Source organism: Sceloporus occidentalis, unplaced genomic scaffold (genome assembly GCF_023333645.1).
Source record: "Sceloporus occidentalis isolate IW3139 unplaced genomic scaffold, rSceOcc1.0.p SCAF_10, whole genome shotgun sequence".
Taxonomy (NCBI): domain Eukaryota; kingdom Metazoa; phylum Chordata; class Lepidosauria; order Squamata; family Phrynosomatidae; genus Sceloporus; species Sceloporus occidentalis.
The window spans coordinates 210,745-229,919 of record NW_028316990.1 but is presented as its reverse complement, the minus strand read 5'-3'; the positions used below and the strand labels follow the sequence as shown (position 1 = coordinate 229,919).

The following is a 19,175-nucleotide window of genomic DNA, read 5'->3' as shown; positions in this document are numbered from 1 at the left end:
GACATTACCTTCCTCAGGATTTAGGTTTGCTCTCCTTTGCCTCCTCTGTTCCCTCACAGCTTCCTAACTGCTTTATTAGTTCTGCTGCCTTTCTAGGATCAGATGAAAATGAAAGATAGAGCTGGATATCAGCTGCATACTGATGATTCGATCCTCAGATATTTTACCCTTTGGTTTCAAGGTAATGCTGAATAGCATAGGGACAAGATTGAATCCTCTGAGACTTAAAAGTATGAAACCACTCAGCTGGTAATGTCTTACGTTTTCTTGGTAAACTGAAACCTTCTGTTTTCATGCTTTTTCAGACAGTGAATTAAATATCTTCCTGGCGGACCAAAAAGAACCTTATTTTAAACCCAAAGTGAAGTTACTATTAACGTAAGTATGCTTTTCATTGTGTTTGAATTCTACTGCTACCCCAGAGTAGACTTCAGCTGTTCCAGTGGAAGTTTCATGCCATTCCACCAAGTTGCCCAATCTGTGGTCTGTTATTTACAGACAGATCTGTGCTTCGGGTCTCTTTGGAGGTATGCTATTTAAATGATGCATGGGTCCTAAGAATCCGGAAGCTGCACCAAAGCTGCACTTAGGAATGGAGTGTGACTTTGGCGCGACCTCTGGGCTCTTGGGACCCATGCATCATTTAAACAGCATACCTCCAAAGAGACCCAAAGCAGCTTTATTTTGGCAGTCTGTAACAGGCCTAAGTTACTTTTTCTTTATTTTACTATTTTATATTACTGTTTTGCCATTGCTATTACTACTTTATTTCATTATTTTAATATGGTATTAAAAACGGAAACACACAACTTGAAAAAATAGTGTAGTGAGGGTAGCTGGGGAAGCCAGTTTATCTGCTTCCACTTTTTGTCTGTGTTTTGCTGTTTGCATATGTTTACTAATGGATTCTAAAAGCAGCTGCTGTTTACCTTCCTTGTTATACTACAATCCCATTGTTTTCCAGCTCAAGCTTTAATGCATTGTTTATTGTAGACAAACTGCTGCAACCCAGCACCAAAAGCCTGTTTTTCAATGCTGCTGTTGCCACACACACACACACCCAAAATCCCCTTTCAGATAGATGAAGGAAAGGAAGGTATGAGTAAGAATAAAAATATGTTGTAAAAAGGAACTTATTTGTCAGAGTTGTTGTTAACTATGACATGCCTGTATTCTCTTTGTTAGTGTCACCCTATAAAGCAATAACTAATACTTTTTCTTTCCTTTTAGAAATGTTGTGATAACCAGTGTGGTTCCAGGTGACTATGATGGTGACTCCCAAATGGATGTCCTGCTGACAACTCACCCACAAAAGCAACCCAGCGCTGACTTAACTGTCTTGATTTTTTGGGGAAATAATCAAACTTTAGGTAGGCCATGCTGATGTAGAAAATTTAACAGATAACCACCAAATTATCCTCAGAGTTGGCTAGTAATTGCCATATTTGTGTCAGAAGCAGTGCTGGTCTAATTCTTGCTGGTCTTATGCCTGACGTCTGTGTATTCAAGAGTCCTATGTGCACAGAGCCTAGAATCATAGAATCATGGACTTATAGAGACCCCAGGGGCCATCCAGTCCAGCCCCTTGCCATACAGGAATACACAATTAAAGCACTCCTGACAGATAGTCACCCAGCCTCTGCTTACAGACCTCAGAGGAATGAGACTTCACCACTTTTACTCTCAGGAAGTTCCTCCTAATGTTTAGGTGGAATCTTTTCCTGTAGCTTGCGTCCATTGTTCCAGGTCCTATTCTCTGGAACAGCAGAAAACAAGCTTGCTCCATCCTCACTGTGACACCCCTTCTCCTATGTAAACAGGGCTATCATATCACCTCTTAACTGTCTCTTCTCCAGGCTAAACATACCCAGCTCCCTAAGACTCCTTAAGCTTATACATATGAGGAAGGGTCATAGTTCAGTGGTTACAGCCCATGCTTTGAAAGTGAAAGGTCCTAGGTTCCATCCTTGGGACCTGATGCTGAACTTCTGGAGAGGTCTACAATAGCTGCTTCATGGGAACAACAGTGTATTTCCTGCTCCCCCACCCTTTATGTATCTTAGTTGATATGTTTATTGCTTTCGAAAACTGAGATTGGCTCGGACATACAGATGCTTCTCAATTTGTAGATTGAGCAAATGACCAGTGATCTGAAATGTGCATAGTTCAAATAGTTCTTTTTTCTGTACTTAGTAAATTGCATTGGGCAAGCAACTATACCTTAGCTTCTTTTATTTTGCAAATCTACAGTGCTATATAAATAAAGCATGATAAGAGTATTTTGAAGAGTTCTTGTAAAAATAAATGATACACACCTTAAAATGTGCTTTATAATAAAAAATATGTATTATTTTTAATCAGTGATATGGTGTTTTAATGTGGGCTGCATCCGCACTACAGAAATAATTGAATTCCAGTTTGATACCATTTTATCTCTCCTGGCTATCTGCTGTGGAACTTTGGGAATTGTAGTTTGGTGTGGCACCAGGGATCTCATGACAGAGAAGGCTAAATGTCTCACAAAACTACAGTTCCCATGATTCCACAGCATTGAGCAATGGCAGTTAAAATGGTGTCAAACTGGATTATTTCTGCAATGCGGATGTAGGCGTGGTTATTTTAAATTGGATTAAAACTTTTAGTACATGTTTAATTTGTTGTTGTGGGAGTTGCATTGGATCCCATCTTGGGAGAAAGATGGCATATAAATAAAGCAAATAAATAAATCTTACAGAACACAGACTATTAGAATTGAGCACTTTTAAGCCCCATTTATTGCAGTGAGAGAGTTAAACAGTTAAAGGAAATTGAAACCATTTCAGTTTGAAAGGCTCTCAGAGGGGCTTCCATGTGAAGAAAAATTTCTTTGATTCTTTTCATATTGTGCTGAATTTGATACTTTTTTTTACTACTTTCATTTACTATTTTGATTTTGAAAGTGTAGTAGTAGTTAGTTCATACACTTGGAAATTAAAATTTAATATAATTTAATTTAAAGTAAATGCTTGGAATAATGTAGTAACAAGAAGTTAAACTCCAAAGGTAAAAAGTATAACAATAATGAACATTCTTTTTTTTTCCCAGATGTAAATCGTAAACTAGTATTAAGTAAGATGTTTCATGATGAACCACTAATCATGGAGTAAGTATGTATTCATTATAATATAAAGAGTTCAGAAGTGTAAATTAGAACAAAACATAAAATATGTTATGGGCCGCATTAATTTTAAATGTGGAATATGACCTTTAGCTAAAGGCTAGTCTTCATACTTTAAGATTCTAGGGATTCCTTTGCTTCTCTTATTAATCTTCAGTAAATGAGAAACAAGTAGCATTTTCTTTTAAAAAGTGTGTGATGATAAGCTGGTCAGTATTTTCAGTATATTGTCATATTGGTATTATATCTTGAATGCCTAGAACGTTTTGTTGTTGTTGCAGTTTCAATGCTGACTTAATCCCTGATGTATTTGGAGTTACAAATGAATCTTTTAAACCACAGATACTGATTGGCAGCAATAACAGGTAAATAAAATTCATTATCATTTGAAAATATGGGGTATTAAGTATTTATCTTGTGAAGTTTCTCCTAGAAATTCTCTTGCTGATTTTTGTCTTTTTATTTACACTGAATTCTGGCTATGATAGTAGGGCTTGCAAAATGCTAGAAAGTAGATTATTAGCGCAACAGAGAACACACAATCAATATTTTGTCCAGTTCTGGGCACCACAACTCAATAAAAGTGTGGACAAACTGGAGTTTATCCAGAGCAGGGGGATCAAAATCATGAAAGGTCTGGAAACCATGCCTGATGGGGAAAATGACTCAAGGAGCTGGGTATATTCAGCCTGGAGTAGAGAAGATTTAGAGGTGACATGATACCCCATGTTTAAATATTTGAAGTAATGTCAGATTGAGAATGGAGCAAACTTGTTTTTTGCTGCTCTAGAGACTAGACCTTTCCTACAGGAAAAGAGATTCTACCTAAATGTTAGGAAGAACTTCTTGACAGTAACAGCTATTCAAAAATGAAACATTTTGTCTTGGAGAATGGTGGGGTATCCTTGTTTGGAGGTTCTTAAACAGAGGCTGGATGGCCATCTGTCAGAAATGCTTTGATTGTGTATTCCTGCATGGCAGTTGGTTTGACTGGATCACTCTTGTGATCTCTTCTAACTCTAGGATCCTATGATTCCTTAAGTTTGGACATGCTAATGTCTTGCTCTTTGTGATGACAACAGTGTATTGAAAGAGGCTGAGAGCAGAGTATGGCCCCTATCCTCTCTGTTTTGCAAGTTACATACATCCCATATTCTTTTTTTTTTAAAGATCAAAACATGTTTGACAGCTGAAAAAGATAAGAAAGCAGAATTAGCAAAATTTCCCTCAGCAAAATCACTATATAACAACAAACAATAATGTAGGCAACTGCCAGATATGGAAGAAAGCCAAGGTTCTAACAACTAGAGTTAAAAAAATTCTGGGTTGCATATATATAAACCTTACCTTATGTGAGTAAAAGAAATTCTGTTAAAGATAATTTCAAGAATTGTCAAGAAGCAAAGGTTACTCGACTTTAGAAGTCTTAGAGAAGATACTCTATTGCGATAACAAATCCTATATAAATGCTCTCCAAGAGGCATAAATTCAGAATTTTCATAACTGGAAACCTCCACAAGCCTTTACTATTAAATCTAGCAAAATAAGTAATTGTACTTATTTGAGGACATTTTCCATTTCCTTATTCTTGTCTTGTGGCTGAAGTTCTGCCTTTTAAACTCTGTGTTGAATTTTGCTTCATATTGGAAAGGGTTTTTTTACAAAGAAGAACTTGTATTAATCTGGTTGCAAAATCACCTATGATCATAACAAACTGGATGTCTACTGTGGTAGATCATGGCATTAGCCCAGGAGCAAAACATAGCCTGGGAAGAAACTAGGTATGTTCCGTTTGTACCTAGTTTCCGTCCATAGCGAAATACAGACAGCATGCATGCTTTCAGAAAGAACCCCAAACTAAGGCATAATTTTCCCCAGTATCCCTCCCTTTAGCATTATGTCAGTGCTGAATGCTAACTGTGATTAATACTAGGTTTCTTCTCAACTAGGATATTCAAATCAGTTTCAAAGTGCAATAAGAAGGAGGTGTTTAAATTATGATGGGGGAAGGTACAGATGTAATACTGTGTCATGGTTGCCACAACAAATCTACTAGTTGTTTTAACTACTTAATCTAATTGATTAAATGTTGCAACTGTACTAGCATTGGAACCATACCTAAACATGGACACATGGAATGGCATTGATCCAAGGATAAATCCAGATGTTTGCTACCTTTACCAGATATTTCAGTAAATGAATGGCAGTATTCATCTATTAGAAAGAAAATGGTTTGTTGTGAAGTGTTTTGCTCTTCCCTGGGGCTTTTTTGCTATTGTGTCAAAAGAAGCACATTAGACATGGAGAAGTCAATCAGATTATTTCAGTGTTTCCATAGAAACGGTGCATGGCTTGTTTTAACTTGTGTCCCCCAGACATTTAAATGTTTTAGTTAAGTAACCTGTTTGTATCCTTCACATCTATGAGTAGCATCCTTAAATAAAAAGGTAAAAGGCTCAATCATTTAGTAAATTACCTAGTAATTTATGGGTCTGAACAGACAGGCCAAAATAAAGCTGCTTCTGGTCACTTTGGAGGTATACTATTTAAATAATCCTAAGAGGCCGGAAGAAAAGAAAAAGGTGTGTGCTGTTAGGCGCGCATCTCTACCAGCAGTTATATGGAATGAGGCTTCTAGCTTTTCCTCCTCCCAGTGACCAAAAGAAATGGCTCACACTTTAAAATGTATAGCTCTTACCCAAGCAAAGTGGACACAGAAAAACCAGCCTTCCCTTTTTTGCAGAGAAGGTATTGAGCTCTTATCATGAGAGGACAGTCTGCTGGGGTTTACTGTTGTGCTTTAAAAACACACACACCCTGAAATCAAGCCATTAATTTTTGGTTTCTTACAATGAATGGGCTGTTGCTTAAAAGTAATACAGTATGCACAGGAGACTGACTCTGAAGAGCTGAAGGTTAAATTCTTAGGCGAGAAAGGAGAATCTATTTAAGTTATAAATAAGACTTTGAGGGAATAAGTATCTTAAGCCAAATCTTCTTAAAGAATACTTAATCATTGGATGCGCTGGTCAGAGATTCAGCAAGAGCAACAGCAATACCAATTAAATGTGTTTAGGGAACTGTTTGGAAGAGACGATTCTCTCTTTTCTGCTTGGCAACTGAATTAAAGAGATTTCACATAAGCTTTCTTTTCCATTCCTATTTCCAAGTGTCATGTTATACAATTATAGCTCTTCTGTATGATCTTAAATTGTGAGTTCTTCCTAGATGTAGTACATTTTCTCTAGTTGTCTGCATATTTAGTTGTTCTCAAAGAGATAGATTACTGGGTATAGTTCTCTGGCTGAGTTCCCAGACAGATGTGGCTTTCTTACTGCAGTTTTCTGTTTTTCCTTTTTTGAGATTCCCTCTTCATATGCAGAATACAGAAACATAAGTTTAAAAGTAAATAAAACCGGTAATAATTATGTGAAGATATGGAAGGACATCCAGATTAGTCTAGAAAAATGGAAGTTTATGAACTTGTTGCTTTTAGGGAGATTGTTGGTTATAAAAATGATCATTTTACTGAAGATGATATTTCTTTTTTAAAATTTACCTATTGTAATGAATGATAAATATTTGCAGAACTTTTGATCTGTAGATCTATTATACTCTATACCTTTATACAAGAATTTCAAAATTCAGCTAGCAAGGGGGGGGGGGGAACCTAGTATAAAATGAAAAGTCCTACAGGACACTAGAGAGAGAGGAAGGCTTGGTCTTCCTGACCTACAATTATACTGTGAGGCTTGTGGAATGAGTTGGATTACAGAATGGATAAGATTGAAAAAAGATAATATCTTAATTTTGGGATGTGCTGATTTGAAGTTTGGAATACATGCCTATCTGTGGTATGATAAACAAAGAATTGATAGAGAATTTAATGACTTTTATATAAGGAAAGCATTATTGAGAATTTGGCTTAAGTATAAAAGAAAATGGGGATCCAAAATACCGTTCTGGCTATCACCTCATGAAAGCTTTTTTTAGTAGGTGGAATTCCATAAAGGAAAAAATGGTACCTGTATAAAGAATTTATTAAACAAGACAAAGAATATTTGGTATTTAAGATAAGAGAGAAAATGAATGAAAGTCAGTGGTTCTTATATAAACAGTTAAAAGAAAGATTTTTGATGGATAATAAACTATTTGGTTTAGAACATAAAAAAGAGAACTAGAAAGAGTAGTGATGGATGAAGATATACAAAAAATAAAGTGTTATTAGGATGGAATATGGAACAGGAGACAATAAAAGAAGGAATGAGTCTATGGGCCCAGAATTTGGGACATAACATAAAATTAAACCACTCGGAGAAATCATGGGAAAACAATTTAGTTTACTTTGTGTTATGAATTAAAAGAAAATGATTATAAAATGTTATTCCGTTGGCACCTTCCCCCAGTGAGATTAGCTAAAATGTACAAGAACCAAGACTTAAATGGTTGGATATGTAATGAAACACCTGGCATGTTGTGGAAATGCTCTAAAGCTAAGAAATATTGGCGTTTAATACATAATATTTCTGAAATTTGTAAAATTAAGTTTGCAATGTATCCAGAAATGTACCTACTCGGTATGTTATATCAGTTAGATGGTAAAGTAGATTAAAAAAACAAAGAAACTTTTGTTATAGTATATGACAGTGATGGCGAACCTATGGCACGCGTGCCAGAGGTGGCACTCAGAGCCCTCTCTGTGGGCACATGTGCCATTGCCCCAGCACAGAGTTTGCCAGAGTTTGTTACTGGAAAGCCAGAGGGACACGGCACTTTGCAATAAATAACTGGGTTCTGGGTTGCAGTTTGGGCACTCGGCTTCTAAAAGGTTCACCATCACTGGTATATGATAACTACTGCATGTATTGTATATGCCAGGAAATGGAAAAATCAAGATATTTCCACTGTTTATGCAAACTATATGACTTGTTGGGTTTGGACAAATTAATGATATTACTTAAAGATGGCAACTTGCCAAATTTAGAAGAGGAATGGTGCGATGTAATAAAGCTATGGAAACAAAGATGGGGAGATTTTGCAATACTAAGAAATTAAGTAAATTCAAGAATATAAACATAGATAAAAATAGGCATATTGTAGAACATGTTTATTGGAAAATAGGTATTAAACACAGAATGGAATGTGTTAAAAAGGTATAGAGTATAATAGATATAAAGATCAAAGAAGGAAATCAGGGTTACAGTATACCTGACAGTTGGGAAGAGGAAGCTTTCTATTAAGTGTGATGATTTAGATTAGAAATTTATTGTTAAGGGGGGGGGGGTTGTCTTTAATTTATAGAGTGGGTGATATTTGTAAGTCCGTATTATGTTTTTTGTGTATCGTATTTCTATTTAAAAATAAAGAGTAAAAAAAAGTAAATAAAACCAAAAGATCCAAGCACTGTCATTCATAAAGGACCACAGAAGTGATGCTGATGATCATTTGGGAGTGGGGGAATATCAAGTTACAATTACAATCTAATTAAAAAGATTGTATGTACAGCGCTATGTAAATTTACAGCGCTTTATAAATAAAGGTTAATAATAATAATACAAAAGCTGGTCCATGAAATATTAATCAGCTCTACACTGTAGCAATCTAGACACTATCTAGACAATTTTAGTTGGTCTAATTGGAAAAGCATTGGGCCATGAGGGGAAGGGAGCTGTATCTGGTTGTGTGTGCATAGTCCTGATTAAAGTGTTACACTTTCAACTATCATATGCCAGTGCCTTAAAAGAAGATTGGCCTCATTAAAATCAACAGCTGCAAGGACAAATAACAACTGAAAAATTGATAAGGTTTTTTTTTTATCTAGAAAGTATAATTCTGAGGGATGCAAGTAACATATGCTTTAGTCAAACTCGAATAATGTATCAAGTGTATTTTCATGCCATTCTAATCCATACTTCTAAATCCTGGTGTCTTCCAAATGTTGTGGACTGCAGTTTTTGGTAGCCACAGCCAGCATGGCCATTGATCAGGAATTAGGCAAGTTGTGGACCAAGACATGTGAAAAACAAAAGGCTGGGAAAGACTGCTCAAAACCATGATTTAGCATGAGAGCAAACTAATAGCAAGGAAAAGTCAAATTATGTGTTATAAAATTGAGTTTCTTAATGCCAGTTAATAATAACCACAGGTTGCCATTTCACACCTAATGAAGGCATTAAAACACTTACAGAATCTTCTTCTTGGCCATGTATAAATGGGCAACAGGGAAGGTTCATTCCAGCTCATGGACCACGATTCTGACTCATGCCCGCCATTCTGAATCATGATATGTTAACCTGTCTATTGTATTTTCACTTATTTCTTAATTTGTTCTTTAGTTGAAATTAGCATCTAAAAACTATATATGCCTTCTGGCACCATAAAGGCTAACAGGCATATTATAGTGTAAGGCTTTGTAAGCTGAAACCTACATAGTTGAATACATGCAGTAATCATCTAAACGAGAAGATATGTGGAAATAAAAAAGACAGAAACACTCACTCGCTCTTACTCAAACGCACAAGAAAGTCAAAGCATGGTGTGTAAATGGTGGAATGCTTTATTTTCAAAATTAACTTCTAACTTTTATTTTTAGGAATTTATCATGGCACCCGGCACTGGATACACATAATAAAATGTATATACCCCACTCTCATGCATTTATAGATCTGACTAATGATTTCACTGCAGGTGAGTTACAAATTTTGACTATCTTTTAAACTTAATTTAGCCAGTCAGTAGTACTGAGTATGAAAAATTATGTTTGGCTGCCATTTTAACTGTAATGTCATTACAGTTTTCTTGGGCTGGGTAGAGTCCAGTACTGTAGGCATTTCTGAGGGGAAATGTCTTATGCGTAGGAAGATTAGGAATATCCAAGTCTTCTTTATTTAGAAGTAGTCATATTAGTAGGACTTCTCTTAGACCAGGAGTGAGGAAAGAACAGCTACACCTGATCTAAGAGGAGCCCTCCATTTAAAAAAAGGGAAGGGGACAGTAAAATCACCTGCGAGGGCCTAAATACCCTAAAGAGGCCAGATCCTCTCTCATCGTAGAAGTTATGCAGGATCAGCTCTATTTAGTACTTGGATGGGAGACTTCCAATGAATACCAGATGTTGGAGGCTATATTTCAGTGGAAGGAACGGGCAAAGCCACCTCTGAGTATTCCTTACCTAAGAAAGCCCTATTAAATTCATGGTATTGCCATAAGTCAACAGGTGACTTGAAGGCAATTTGTTGTTGTGTGTCTTCAAATTGTTTCCAGTTTATGGCAACCTTAAGGCAAACCTATCTTGGAGTTTCTTGGCAAGATTTGTTCAGAGGAGGTCTGCCATTGCCTTCCCCTGAGGCTGAGAACATGTGACTTGTCCAAACTCAACCAGTGGGTTTCATGGCTGACCTGGGAACCAAACCCTGGTCTTCAGCGCACATAGCCTTCCTAAATGTGTGCAAACCTGCAAAACACCAGACGGCAACCCTTCTCTAGTCCCTCAGAACCCCACCCACTCTTTGCTTCCCTCCATTTCTCCTTCAAAATGGTGATGGAAAGTGATGCAATATCACGTCTGGTATTCACTTTGAAGGAAAAATAGAGAGAAAATGAGGTATCTTGATGTGCTCTAGGCTTTTGCCCTTGAGGAGGGATTGGTGGTTGGCCCCTGGCTCCCACACAGTTGCCCATCCCTGGCATAGGCAGAAAAAGAAAACATTAAAATGACCAGGGGTTGGGGAGGTGGGGCAAAGTGATGATCCCCTACCTTAGTGTGCGATGGAATGCACACTCTCAAAGAGCTTCACCTGGCCCCTATGTGCCAGAAAAGAGGGAGAGAAACCTAACTGGTACAATTGTAGGGATAGCTGACAAATCCAAAAGTTTGAACGGCCTATAGCTAGCTGTTCTTCTAATCAGAGTTTAGGGAGTCTCCTTGAGTCCGTTTTAAGAATCTTTAGCCAGTACTTAACGGCTTTTAACAAAGCCTGGCACTGGATTGAGTACGCCCCAAGTTCTGCTCTCACTGCTTGAGCCCTGCATATTCACAAGAATGCATGATTTATTTTTGCAACAGATGTAAAAATAAAAGTAGTTGAGCCAGCTGAACTATTTTTGACAGTTATGTCATTATAAACAGCTTAACAGATTTAAAGTGTAGTCTGAAAAGTGCGGGGGGAGCCATCTCATGCCTGAACATCCCTATGCCAATTTTGGTTTTAACCGTATCTGTTTACAAACTGACATTGTATTAACTCCCTTCCCAAAAGAAGCTGGCCTTCTTACTTATCCAAGATTCAAAGAACTGTATGACTAGTTTTGTGAAGCCAAAGGAGTTTGTGAGTTGTATGTTTCAAAACCAGCTTATATAGAGCATCTTTGTGGGGCAAAGTCATTTGTTTTTCAAATTAAAAATAATCCTTCTGGGCACAGTGAAACACTTGGACATATCAAAAAAGGCTTTCTGGATTCTGGTGCTTCTCTCTTTTATTACGTAGTTCTTTTTTTTTCCATTTGTGTCTTGGATTTTCATTGTATAGATCCACAAATAGTCCAGCACCATGACACCAGAATGAAGATCAAGATGTGTGTAGCTGAAGCTGTTATTTATTATTTCATTTTGTTAATTTATATCTTACCTTTTCCCAGTAATGGAAGTCAAGGTGGCTTACAACCTGTTAAAAACAAATACATCTATAAAATATATAAATATAAAAGCTACTCAAAGGGCAATTTTTTAAATAAAATACTCATAACATTTATAAAGATTTATAAAGTTAATACCATTAAAATTTATTTGAAACATTACATGCACAGCATGAAACAGCACAGTAAGCCATTAAAAACAATCCCATTCAGTTGCTAAAAGCCTGATGGCATAAGAATGTTTTGACTTGTCAGCTGAAGGAAAGCAAGGAGGATGCCATCCTAGCCTCTCCATAGAAAGAGTTCCAAAGTCTAGGAGCAGCCATTGAGAAGACCACAAAATGAGCCTGAGAAAGTGATGAGGCAAAAAGAAAAGCCTATCCCAAAGATCTTGCAACTCTTATGAAAGGAAATATGGTGCTCCAGATAGTCTGGACCCAAGCCATATAGGGCTTTATAGGTCATCTTCAACCTTTTGAATTGTGCCTCAAAATAGACTGGCAGCCAGTGGAACCAGTGGTGTAGTCTCATGTTCTTCCCCTACTTAAACCCTGTTGACATTTCTGTCCCTCCCTCTATTATTATCCAGTACAGCTGACTTGTAGAGCGTACAGATTTGTTTCCCCTTCTTTCGAAAACACCAGGTACATAGATGGTGTTTTTTAAACATGTTCTAGATTGGGTGGTGATGGAGGAAAGGGAGATCATAATCTACTGCTTGATCTCTGTGTAAATTTGTTAAGAGGTTCCAATTCATAATACTTTAACAGAAAAACAAAATGGCTTTCTCCAGCTAAATTTGACTGCTTAAATATTGAAGCCTGGGGTGTCTAGGCAGGGATTTCTGCATAAAAGTGCAATGAGCTCAATCTGGCTTTGGTTTGGAAAGCAAGTTCCTAAACTCAATGTTTTCTCAGAAGCTCTCTGTTCTTTACTTCTACGTGTATGTATTTTGCATGAGGCTCTGGTGGGCAAATGTTTGGGTTCTAGTAAAAAAAAAAACCTAAATAGACTTGGCAAGCTGGATTTTTTTCCATCTGATACCTAGAGGTTTTCTGTAGAAAAGCCATTGTTCTTAATTACAGGACTCTATATTTCTAGAAATAGACTTCAGCCCTAATGCCACTTCTAACTAAACAGAGTGTTCAGTTTTAAAATATATACATCAGCAAAAAGAAGAGTATCTCGAGGAGTCAACATTTCCCCTGCTGTTCTTTGAATCCACAGGGAGTTCTAATCTTGTTGCAAAAACAGATTTATTATTTCAAGAATTACTCCTTTCCTAGGAAGCCTCTTTATCAGCAGAATTAATAGCCTTGACCTGAGTAATGTATTTCTATGTGCTGGTACACAAATTCAGAGAGTGTTATATATAGTGTCTGAGAATGAGATAAATACAGAATGGGAAAACAACCATGGCATAATATATAGTAGCTGCCATATATTCTTGGGTGTAAAGTGGTTGCAGTTTAAAATAATGGACTCCACACAGATAGCAGTGATGTGAACACACTTGATTTTGTATAGAATAAGCTATTTGTGTTTAATGCTCTTTTGGAAGACTACATGTGTTTCCTAGAATCACGTTTACCCATCCAGTCATCTCCTTTTTGGTCTGAAAATTTCCTCTGTTGCAGGATCAAAACCTACCATCCAATACCAACTTGTACCTACAATCTGCTTTTCATTCACTTCTCTCTAGTCCTTGCTACATCTTTTTGTGACACTGAAATAATTTCTAGTTAAACAACAAGCTAAAAGTAAAATCCGATATAATACTTGCAAACTCATTGTCTGAATGTGTGACTCCTTATGTAGAGTAATCAAAATGGCATCAACAGAAAAGGGACGCACCAACATGCTAGTGGGTACCCCCGCTATTTGCAGAAGTAGGAAAAAATTATTGGGAATCCCCAAGAAATCTGTTCATTTAGCACTGAATATGCAGAATGGGCAGAGAATACCACTTTCTATTCAATTAAAATGACCATAAATGATAAAAGAAATTATTATAGTTATTATGAAAATACTAAGATATTAATATAAAAATACTTCTGATGTAAGAGAGCTTGTAAATTTCATGCACAAAGGATCAGATGAGTGTCTGTGGATGTTTACCTTATCAGCTTTAATACATTCCTTCTTCACCTGTTACATATCTATTTACTATGAAATTTGTGATTAATTTCTCTGTAGGTCCCTCATAAATGTCTCTAGACCATAGTAGTCTATATGTTTTCCTATATCCTTAGTGTCATGAATACAGAGCAGCTCTGGATACAGGAGTCCTGGTGGCGCAGTGGTTAAATGCCTATACTGCAGCCATTCACTCAAAACCACAAGGTTGCGAGTTCAAGACCAGAAAAAGGGCTCAAGCTCGACTCAGGCTTGCATCCTTCTGAGGTCGCTAAAATGAGTACCCAGATTGTTGGGGGCAAATTAGCTTACAGTTGTAAACCGCTTAGACACTGCTTAGGCGGTATGAAGCGGTTGATAAATGAAGCTTGCTTTGATGGCACTAAGAAGTTGAAATAGTAGGCCTGCAAGTTCACATAATGAGTGGCTTACTAGGCAGGCTTTATTTTCTGTTAGCCACAATCAAAGTCCACTTTTGTTACAATTACATTTGTCCTTACCTTAAAGGATAAATATAATACTAATTTCAAATGCCTACAATTCTCTCTCAAAAACAAATTTCTTTAATTTTTTACATGTACATCCTCACTTGTCCTCAGAGGACCTTGGTTCACATTGTATAGTGTGTCCCCCACCCTTATCCTTCCAACAACCCTTTCAGTTAGATTAGATTGAGAGGTGATTGGTCCAAAGCCACCTGCTGATCTTCAAGAAAGGTTTTCACCCTAGGCCTTTGTAGTCCAAGTCTAACTTTCTTAACCACTACACCATATTGGGGGTTTTTCCACTACCAAATCTTCTGCTACAGTCCCAAGAATTCAAATAGTACTGTCCACAAATTCTCCCTTTCTACTTGACAAGATGGTGGCATGGGAACTGGAATATGCCCCCCTTCTTTTTGTGCTATATTGTGTGTTTAATTATCTACATAAGTCCATCCAAAGAGCATTTATTTGGATTTCTCATTATCAAATATTTGTCTTCCATGATATTTTGCAACGGAAGAGCTTCTCAAGTAGTACATGATATGGCCTGGTGAGATCCATAGTTCAGAAGTCAGGAATCTTACTGGTTATCAGAAAATAATTTCTACTGGCAATTTAGATTATGACCTGGGTATTTTAAAAACTGCAGTGTGGCCTTGTGTGACTGTTCTTTTTGTGTCAGTTTTGTTTCATTTGTTTTGGTATTTGCAGTATACTTTTTTTTTCATGAGGTTCTTGGAAAAGTGTGGGAGGCACATGAGATGTTCTGACATTAAAGCATTCTTGTCCCCAGCCCTTCACTCAATTGTGCAAACTCTGTGAAGACCTGTGTTTAGAATCCTTCAAGCTATGTATTGACCTTGTGAATATGGATAAGTTATGCTACCATCAGTGGTCTGGAATAAAAGTTCAACAGACATTGCAGGTGTGAAACAGCAAAGAACTGGGTGGCAAAGAGCAAGACAGCATTTTACAACAAACATTTTAATGTGTTTGGATATGACCCACTTGGGTTTTTTGGTTCCCAGTTTCTTTATATACAGAGCGTGGCTTCTGGAGGTACAATGTATACATCTAAAATTCACAGAGTTGAGTTGAATCGGATGTAATGAAGGAAAATAAGTATACAAATATCACATACAGTATCTCCTATTGGAATAAATAGAAGCAATGGGTGTTGAGAAAAGAATTAAGCAGTTGTCTGCAAAGATTTTAGTGTATAAATTTAATAAAATTTAAATAAATAAAATTTAATGTAAATTTCAATGTGAGCTTTTCTTTTTAAACCTCTGTCTCAAATCAAGCATTGTGCAAAGGGATAAATTGATGTGATGCTGGCTGTTTGTTCAAGAGAGGTTGGGTGTGTTGTGTAATAGGAGACAGGCTGAGGCATTTCAGAAAAGAAATGGCAGCAGTTCTTTAGCAGGGCTAATTGTAATGCAGGTAGCAACCCACAATACATGAGCAATGGCACTGCTTTGTTAACTACTTCAGTTCTTTTCTGTCTAGCCAAAAATATGGTAGTTGACTAGTAGTTTATAAGCCAGCTCCTAATATCCTTTTAATTACAAGATGGTGTTAAAAAAAACCCTGAAATTCAGCATGCATACTAATAACTTTGCAAAAGAAGCTGCTAAATGCAAATTAAAGATAGTGTAGGGTTCGACAACATTTGAACTTGGAATACATTTGCATTATTCTTTCATAAATTATGCTCTGCATTCATCTGCACCCTGGCATAGAATTCCTGCACCAAGGAGATTTGGCTGATGCCATCATTACTATCTTCTGAACTGGAGGCTAAGTTGGCCCTGTTTTCCCAAAGTGGCAATTTAAGCTTTTAATTGTGTTTAATACCAGTCATTACTTTAGTCTCTATACTACTGTAATATTTTATTTTCTTTATTTTGGGACTCTTTAATCAGATTCACTTGTTCTTAATTTTCATTGCTATGACTTTTAAAAAATGTATGTACTACTTTTTAAGCAGTTAGCGGCTAAAGGTGCTAGTGATCTTTTCAATAGCAAAACTATGTTTAGAGATGGGGCACTGTTTCTAGTACATATTGCAGTCACTTTCAACTGCTCTCTTTTAGCAAATGGTTTCCATGCACATTTACTCTGAAGGGCATCTTACTGCCTCGAATAGGGCTTATTCCCAAGTAAGAAGGCACAGGTATAGCTCACCATGCAAAATGAGTGCTCTTACCACCACATCTACTAACTGCCCAGAGGTTTTTACTTGCATCTTATCAAGCAGCCTTGTGCTACATAAAACATCTTAGCCTTGAAGGTTGCTGCTCGCGAACAGATACTACATTGAGGTTTGTGTAGAGGGTATTTGGACAAACCACAGGTGTAGCCAGGGGATGGAAATGCTCAGACTGCCTTGGCTTTGAGGGGCAGAAAAATTCTGTGTGTGTGTGTGTGTGTGTGTGTATACTTTGTTAAGCAGCATTAATAGGTTACAACTATATTTTGTGGATCCATGAGTAATACAGTTAGATTATATGCAAAGCATTAATGTTTTGCTTGTGTTCAGACGTTTTCTTCAGTTTTCTTTTTTTATCGGAATCACATGCTGAATGTAAATGAGAAATAAACTGGCTTACTTACAATAATGTTTAGCTTATGAAGTGTCAGACTTAAAAATAATGAGTTTCTAAAGCCTGCTGATATGAAGCGAGGTTTCTTTCATAGCTCATGGCAAAACTACAGATTCTACACCCAGAATAAATGAAGTTTTCAGTACTCAATGCTATGCTTTAAGTGTGAAAATCCCAGAGGATAAATCCCAGCTGATCAGCATAATTGGAAACATAATTTAACTATAGAGATCTAATTTAATACCTGTAAGTTTAAATGAAAACTTCAGGATTAAAATACAGACATAGGGACTGTGCAGATCACCCCTAAGGGGTGGCCTGCAGCCGCATTCAATTGTGCCGGTTTGGGGCTGTGGCAACCACATGCCACTGCCCCGATCTGGCCTTTCTAGGGAGCACAAAGGAGCTGCAAAAAGCCATGGCACATAACGCAGCACTCCTTTGGTGCTGCATTATGTGGAATAAATGCATCTGACGAAGTAGACTGAAGTCTGTGAAAGCTCATGCTGCCATCTTCTTTCTTTCCGTTAGTCTCAAATACAGTATGCTACACGATCTCTGCATACTGATTCTACAGACTAACATGGCTATATCTTTGAATTCTATCTATATTTCAATGAGTAAGTCAGTCAAGATATAATAATAATAATAATAATAATAATAATAAGTTTTATTTATATACCGCCCAATCACTGGGAATCCAAGCGGTTTACAACAGAGGGGATAATAGATGGTTCCCTGCCCTCAGGCTTACAATCTAAAAGACACGACACAATAGGAGAAGGGAATGGTGAGGGGGGGAGGGAATCAGGTCCAGTATTCTTCTCTCCCTCTGAGGCCTGGACCAAAGCAGATGGACCGGAGGGAGGGCTCTTCTTCTTCAGGCTAGCCCTGATGGAGCTGGGCCAGCCTATTCTCTCCCTCACAGGCTGAAGGATGACAATTATGGAGAGAGGGGCCTCTTTCTTCAGGCTAGCCCCTGATGACGCTGGGCCAGCCTACTCTCTCCCTCAGAGGCCAAAAGATGACAGTTATGGAGGGAGGGGGCTCTATCTTCAGGCTAGCCCCGATGGAACTGGGCCAGCCTATTTTCTCCCTTACAGGCCGAAAGATGACAGTTAAGGAGGGAGGAGCCTCTTTCTTCAGGCCAGCCCCTGATGGAACTGGGCCAGCCTACTCTCTCCCTCAGAGGCCGAAAGATGACAGGGAGGGAGGAGCCTCTTTCTTCAGGCCAGCCCCTGATGGAACTGGGCCAGCCTACTCTCTCCCTCAGAGGCCGAAAGATGACAGTTAGGGAGGGAGGAGCCTCTTTCTTCAGGCCAGCTCCTGATGGAACTGGGCCAGCCTACTCTCTCCCTCAGAGGCCGAAAGATGACAGTTAGGGAGGGAGGAGCCTCTTTCTTCAGGCCAGCCCCTGATGGAACTGGGCCAGCCTACTCTCTCCCTCAGAGGCCGAAAGATGACAGGGAGAGAGGAGCCTCTTTCTTCAGGCTAGCCCGATGGTACTGGGCCAGCCTACTCTCTCCCTCAGAGGCCGAAAGATGACAGTTAGGGAGGGAGGAGCCTCTGTCTTCAGGCCAGCTCCTGATGGAACTGGGCCAGCCTACTCTCTCCCTCAGAGGCCGAAAGATGACAGTTAGGGAGGGAGGAGCCTCTGTCTTCAGGCCAGCCCCTGATGGTACTGGGCCAGCCTACTCTCTCCCTCAGAGGCCGAAAGATGACAGTTAGGGAGGGAGGAGCCTCTTTCTTCAGGCCAGCCCCTGATGGAACTGGGCCAGCCTTCTCTCTCCCTCAGAGGCCGAAAGATGACAGTTAGGGAGGGAGGAGCCTCTTTCTTCAGGCCAGCCCCTGATGGAACTGGGCCAGCCTACTCTCTCCCTCAGAGGCCGAAAGATGACAGGGAGAGAGGAGCCTCTTTCTTCAGGCTAGCCCGATGGTACTGGGCCAGCCTACTCTCTCCCTCAGAGGCCGAAAGATGACAGTTAGGGAGGGAGGAGCCTCTGTCTTCAGGCCAGCTCCTGATGGAACTGGGCCAGCCTACTCTCTCCCTCAGAGGCCGAAAGATGACAGTTAGGGAGGGAGGAGCCTCTTTCTTCAGGCCAGCCCCTGATGGAACTGGGCCAGCCTTCTCTCTCCCTCAGAGGCCGAAAGATGACA

General features: G+C 38.5%; 1 protein-coding gene across 1 annotated transcript in view; it reads left to right on the top strand.

Moving 5' to 3' along the window:
* ITFG1 (integrin alpha FG-GAP repeat containing 1) overlaps positions 1-19,175 on the top strand; it is a 91,484-nt gene that overhangs the window by 1,086 nt on the left and 71,223 nt on the right. Inside the window, exons 2-6 of the mRNA XM_089540728.1 lie at positions 306-378; positions 1,231-1,370; positions 3,085-3,142; positions 3,439-3,522; positions 9,750-9,844. Of these exons, the coding sequence (XP_089396854.1) occupies positions 306-378; positions 1,231-1,370; positions 3,085-3,142; positions 3,439-3,522; positions 9,750-9,844 (450 nt within the window). The remainder of the gene's footprint in view (positions 1-305; positions 379-1,230; positions 1,371-3,084; positions 3,143-3,438; positions 3,523-9,749; positions 9,845-19,175) is intronic.